Source organism: Sinocyclocheilus rhinocerous, unplaced genomic scaffold (assembly GCF_001515625.1).
Source record: "Sinocyclocheilus rhinocerous isolate Xijiao unplaced genomic scaffold, SAMN03320098_v1.1 scaffold851, whole genome shotgun sequence".
In the NCBI taxonomy this organism is placed as follows: domain Eukaryota; kingdom Metazoa; phylum Chordata; class Actinopteri; order Cypriniformes; family Cyprinidae; genus Sinocyclocheilus; species Sinocyclocheilus rhinocerous.
This window is the reverse complement of record NW_015624573.1, coordinates 826,186-832,688: the sequence shown is the minus strand read 5'-3', so window position 1 is coordinate 832,688 and position 6,503 is coordinate 826,186. Positions and strand designations below refer to the sequence as shown.

General features: G+C 37.4%; 1 protein-coding gene across 3 annotated transcripts in view; it reads right to left on the bottom strand.

The window, feature by feature from the left end:
* Positions 1-1,475: 1,475 nt before the first annotated feature.
* Positions 1,476-6,503, bottom strand: part of ltbp1 (latent transforming growth factor beta binding protein 1) — an 86,659-nt gene continuing 81,631 nt past the window's right edge. For 2 of the 3 annotated variants that reach the window (XM_016558108.1, XM_016558116.1), the window contains exons 28-32: positions 6,117-6,254; positions 4,842-5,009; positions 4,492-4,662; positions 4,235-4,384; positions 1,477-2,646 (exon numbers count right to left, since the gene is read on the bottom strand). In XM_016558108.1, coding sequence (XP_016413594.1) covers positions 2,474-2,646; positions 4,235-4,384; positions 4,492-4,662; positions 4,842-5,009; positions 6,117-6,254 — 800 coding nt within the window. In that variant the 3' untranslated portion in view covers positions 1,477-2,473. Of the gene's footprint in view, positions 2,647-4,234; positions 4,385-4,491; positions 4,663-4,841; positions 5,010-6,116; positions 6,255-6,503 lie in introns of all 3 variants that reach the window. The other variant, XM_016558101.1, reaches the window with a different exon arrangement.

Below are 6,503 nucleotides of genomic sequence, written 5' to 3'. Positions count from 1 at the left end.
TTTAAGGTGTGAATATGACCCGACCTCGATCGACCCAATTGCGGAAATCACGCTCAGAAACAGACAGCTCGCACATATATTCCTGTTATTTGCGTTTCAATGGCTTAAATCACTTGTTTTTAAACCACAATGCTTAAAAACACATGCAAATGATGAGACCATGGCGCACAGCAACGTGACGTGAGCGCTCGAAAAAGCTTGCGCAAAAATTACCATGACTATGTTGGGGGAAAATAGTAAGGAGATATTTGAATTATTTATTAATAAACGAGTGTTTTATGAGTCAGTGTCACAATGACGTTGATGATCCTGACTCGCCATCTCATCATTGAAGCAAGCGCATCCTATTTGTTTTCTTTATTTTACAAAAGCACAACGTTTTCTTGATATTGTGAGTGCACACAAATAAAATAGACCCTTTTCAGTTCAGAACGATGTATTATTCTTACCTTTATGAGCAAAAATTACGGCGTATTTAATTTGTTTCCACTTATGTGGTTTTGTTTACAATTTCTGGTTCACTTGCAAAAAAGGGCAGAGTGAAAGCGAACCGCACCAAAAAAAATAAAATAATAAAATAAAATCAACATTGTATTTGGTCCGGACCAAAGCAAGTGAACTAGCGGACTTTCCTGTGAATACACCTGAGACTGGGAACATTTCAGTTGTGTTGCTCTCTATGCTGGGTCAGAGAGCTCTTAGATTTCATCAAAAATATCTTAATTTGTGTTCTGAAGATGAACGGTCTTACGGGTTTGGAGCGACATGAGGGTGAGTAATTAATGACAGAATTTTCATTTTTGGGTGAACTAACCCTTTAAGTTTTAAAAGCTCCCTTCAGTATTTTTAATACAATCCGCAGTGTGATACAATCCGCGGTATGAAAGTACTGTCGGTTTCACTTACCCGGATGAACGGTCTTCGATACGTTGTCATGGACTGCGGGAAATATTAAGAATATGTGGGAAATATCAGCAGACCTGTGGATGGCTCGATTTAACAACCTGAATGCAGTATTCCAGAGAACTGTAAAATAATAAGTCTTTACAGCCCTTTTGATATCAAAGCTATTAGTTAAGTTTGTGCCATTGGTTTCTCCTTGAGAAACAATTGATGTGAATCATAAATTACCTTACTTCTCAACACAAGATCATGGCTCAAGATAAACAGGTGAGACAAAGGACATGATTTCTATGGAATCATTGTGGGAACAGAACAATTTACTGTAAATCTACTTATCTCAAACTATTATTTTCTATTATTTACGGTGATGTAATGTTGTTCTATGGTGTGTCAGATTCCATCAATTGTATTAAACATTGTTTATTCTTTTCTGTCTGCGACAGACAACCCTTTTTTGGTCACAACCCAGTTAAGAAGCACCGATATTTAATGTAGACAACACAGCATAGATAAATGTGTATAAACATCACCATCTCTGATTTATTTCAAGACTTTTAATACATTATATGGATATTCAGAAGATATTTATTCATGTACAAATTAAAAATACATAGTTTTTAATCAACTCTTCAGTTTAAATGTCCGAGAGAAAAAAAATCAGAAAGAGAGTGAAAAAAAATCCCACGGCTGTTTAATAGCAGCTTTGCAACCTGGCAAGACATTTCGCCATCAAATGCAGTAAAAGATTTCTGTTAAAAAACATCTGAAAAAACACATAAAGGCACTTCATTTTTATTATTTTCTTTTCAAAGAAACATAATTTCTAGAAGAAAGGTGAGGTTAAAGGTCATGCCTGCTCCACAGGGCAGACATCTGCAGTGGACTAATGTCCCAGACACAGAAAATTAGCTGGTGTCTGTCATTAATACAAAGCAGCTCATATAAAAAGCTTATTTTAAAGACTTGACACTGAAAACATTTTGTGCTGTGTATGTTTCCTATGAATCTATGTACTGAAGGTTTGTGTTTGTGGTGTGGTCTGCCTCGCTAAGACCTTAATAAAAAAAAAGGGAAATATGAATAGAAAAGAAAAGGAAGAGATAAAGAAAAATCAGCCAATAAATGAATTCAAAACAGAAAGAAGGGAAAAGACACTAAATAAAATCAAAAGAAGCGTTAAAAGAAAAGAAAATTGGAAAGAGTGAGTCTGGCTTTTGCATTAGTAAAATATCCACACGCTCTGTGTCTTTGACTGGGTTAAAATAAAGCAGTCCCCCAGCTTAAGGTCATAGGGTTTGTCAGTTTGCTGAAATAACACCTCTACTATGTTCACACCTAAAAAATCTTTCTACGTCCTAATACAGTAAAAATAATAAACTTACATAGACCAATAAAACAAATATTTTATACAGTTCTCTCATAGACACCATAAGATAGCACATTAAACTCTTCATCTCAAGTAGGACTTTTTTTTCTAGGTTCGATTTTGGGTGTTTGTTTTATACAGTGCAGAGTATATGGGCCTTGATTAAATAAGAGTGTTTTTAGTGTATCTTGCGCCCCCTGCTGGTCACTCCGTGCTCGTGCTGGTTGCATTCTGTCTTTGGGGCACACAGTAGTTGTGCTGGGCAGAGTGGACAAATCCTGGCAGACACACACACTTATATGAGCCCTGCGTGTTGATGCATTTGCCGTTCTTGCAAAGAGACATCTTTGTATTCAGCTCTGAGCATTCATTGATATCTGGAACACAAAACAAATGGTGTCAGAGACAGGGGCGGTTCTAGAGCATTTTAAATGGGGGGGCCAGGCTTTAATTTGGTTTTGTCTGTGTATGTTTTTTTGACTCTCAAAGCCGTGATTCCCATCCACTGACATTATAGGACTGACAGACTGCAACGGTTTGAGTTAAAAATCTTTGTTTGTGTTCTACTGAAGAAACAAAGTCACCTACATCTTGGATGCCCTGGGGGTAAGCAGATAAACATCAAATTTTCATTTTTGGGTGAACTATCCCTTTAACCACTCGAATAATGATTCTTTTAGAAGATAGGGTAATAAATATTTGGTTAAAAAAATAAATGTAATTTCTTTGCGAAAGCAAAATGTGCACTCTTTTTAATAACTTTGCATCTTTCTAGGCATAAGTGCAATCCAATAATTAGAATTAAACAACACTAAAACAAAAATGTGGTAATTCATTCATTTTTATAAAATGCTACTGACAAACTCTTTAACTACAGATTGTTATATAAACCAGTTAGAAATGACAATACACTGATCTAAGCCTCACAGTTTTTGTTTCACTAAATAAAATGTATATGAGTCATTAATTTGGGAATCAGACTACACTGGTTGTATGTTTTTGATTCACTAAAATAAAAAAAGATTCATAAGAGTCATTCACTTGGAAACCGCACAACACTGGTTGTGTGTTATGTTTATGTTTTTAATTCACTAAAAATAGCCGACTCTTATGGTTTGGAAAAATGGTTTCACGGAATGTTTTTGATTCACTAAAAACTTAAAGAACCATCCAAAAGAGTCATTAGTTTGAGCATTGGACTACACTGGTTGCAATTCATAGAGTCATATATTTGCAAATAGGACTACACTAGCTTTGTTTTTGATTCACACACACACACAATAAAAAAACATGACTCATAATAGTCATTGGTTTGGGAATTGGAATACTCAGGCTGCGCAGTATGTCATTTGTTTGTGAATTGGACTATGCTGATTGCTAGGTTTGTTTTTGATTTACTAAATTAACTGACTAAACACTGGTCTCAGTGTGTGCTTTGCGCTGTAGATTCTGTAACAGTGTTGCAGTGTCACTGAATAAGTACCGCAAGGAACTCTGTCAAAGTATTTTAGTATGGTATGTTGGAGGAAAAATACATATGCAAGAACCATTACCGCAACCGAATGTCATTCTATTATTTCGAAAGAAAAATTGATACTGGTTCTGAATAAGAACCACTTCTTGTTCCCAACCCTAATAGCCACTCTGTGCCTGGGCGTATATCATCTGCTCAGTCATGCCTCATTTCAGGAGATTAGTCATGATAATCACAATCCGTGACAATGTAAGAAAAACACACCCATTCGCTAGTAATGAGAATTTTAAAGTTACATTACAGACAAGGGTTTGAATCGCTTCCAACCTTCAGAGGTTTAAGCTCTAATAACACACAAAATAGATCCAATCACATATAAAATAACTACATACTACTGATGATATTAATAAAAAACAAACTGAAATGTCAACCTGAGCTAATCCCACCCACATGCTGATCCCCTCATCATGTGACACTCTGCTGTTGCTCACCCACGCAGGCCATGCGGGACATGTCGAGTGTGTATCCATCGAAGCAGTCACAGGTGTATCCCTCCTGCACCCGCACACACCGTCCATTCTCACATCCGTTCAGAACACCGCATTCCTCTGCTCGCAGTCCTTCAAATGCATCATATGGATCTGAGAGAGAGAGGTTTAGAAAACATGAATATGAGTAAATACTGACAATCAATCAATCAATAAATAATAATCTCAACTATTTCTTTAAGGAGTATATTTGTACTCACTTCTTGGTTCTTCATAATCTTCATAGAGGGGCAGCGTGCCGTCGGGGTTCAGAGGTCGAGAGTCATATTCAGGGCTGTATTCAGTGACTGGGCCAGCGACCAAAGCATCCTGACCATATGGCCGACGAGGACCACCAAACTGACGGATATTACACATAGTGGCATAGGCCTCTGAATGAGAATAAAAAAAGAGTTTTGTTTTGATTTGCTTTCTTTGCTTTTTGTGTTTGCAGGTTCTTTGTGTCTGCAATAATTTAAAGAAAGAGCACACGTCTTGAGGTATCATATTTACAAATTTAAAAAAAACTAAGCCGCTCCAGATTTTTCTCTGTTTTGCTGTGTAATTATACCTGTATTTTTATGCGGGCAGAGAGCACAATCCATGCCCCAGGCATCTCCGTATAAACAGCAGCATTCTGTGAACGTGGTCTGTATATTGGCAATGGGATTTGTGCAGGTCAGCCTTTCCTTTACGGTCTCCCAGCAAATACCTGGGTACACATCAGTTTCTCTTTGCTCTGTAAATACACAAACACAGTAAATAGCATTTTAAGTGGTAATGAATAAGTGTCAACCAAATGAAACTTACAGAATACTGAAATATGCTTAAAATGTGCAGAAAAACATGTCCTTGCAGAAGTTTACAGACATTTCCTTCAACCTTAGAACACAAAACAATGCAATGTATGTGAAAAATCAATAAAAAAAAAAAATTAATGTGTCTTATTCTGACCATCCTCTAGATGGCAGTATGACACTATTTGGAATAGCTTTGAGCTCAAGACGCAATATAGTTCAGAGATGATCAAATAATGATCTCAGAAACAACTGAGGTAGATTATAGCACATAAAGGGGTGTAACATTTAGTCTCAAACACAGTAAATAGCATTTTAAGTGGTAATGAATAAGTGTCAACCAAATGAAACTTACAGAATACTGAAATATGCTTAAAATGTGCAGAAAAACATGTCCTTGCAGAAGTTTACAGACATTTCCTTCAACCTTAGAACACAAAACAATGCAATGTATGTGAAAAATCAATAAAAAAAAAAACCATCCTCTAGATGGCAGTATGACACTATTTGGAATAGCTTTGAGCTCAAGACAAGCAATATAGTTCAGAGATGATCAAATAATGATCTCAGAAACAACTGAGGTAGATTATAGCACATAAAGGGGTGTAACATTTAGTCTGTTGTGTTTAAAATGTAAAAGGTAGGGTTTCAGAGGAGAGAATATAGGTTTGAGAGAATTGAGGGTTTAGATGAAAGGATTTAGAGCATTGTGTCTCAATCCAGCTCCTTGTGGAACCCCACCAATGCAGATTTGAGGTGTCTCACTAATCTGGCGCACTGTATTCAGGTCATGGAGAACTTCACTAATGATCTTAGGAGATGAATAAGAAGGAGACATCCAAAATGTGCAGCTCTGAGAGCCTCCAGGATTGGGAAACACTGATTTAGACGGTGGGATTTAAAGTTTAGGGTGTGAGTTTTAAAGTGTGATTTTAGTGGCTTTAGGTGAGGGTTTCTGGAGTGAAGGGCTTTAGAGAATAGGGATTTTGCAGTGTGTTGTAGGGTTTTCAGGTGCGTAGTACTTTGTTACAGTTGATGTAAGGCATTACCTGCCACGGCGGGTAAAATGCAGCGAGCGCTGTCCAGTGCAAGAACCAGGGGCGGAGTGCAGAAACACTGATATGACCCATATGTGTTCATACATTTACCATCTATACAGTTTGATTCATCCGCACATTCATCAGTGTCTGCAGAGTCCAGAGACGGAGAGAGAAACAGAAAATAAACAGACTCCATGAGCAAGTTCAATATGTACAATTGAGATGCAAAAAGAACATCTCGGTTACGTATGGTAACCCTCGTTCCCTGAAGGAGGGAACGGAGACGTCACGTCGGATGACCGACGAATTGGGATCTCGCTTAGAGGGACCAATCTACTTCGAGTGTAAACTAAACGAGCCAATGCACATTGGCATGCGATTATTGCATCCAGCTGC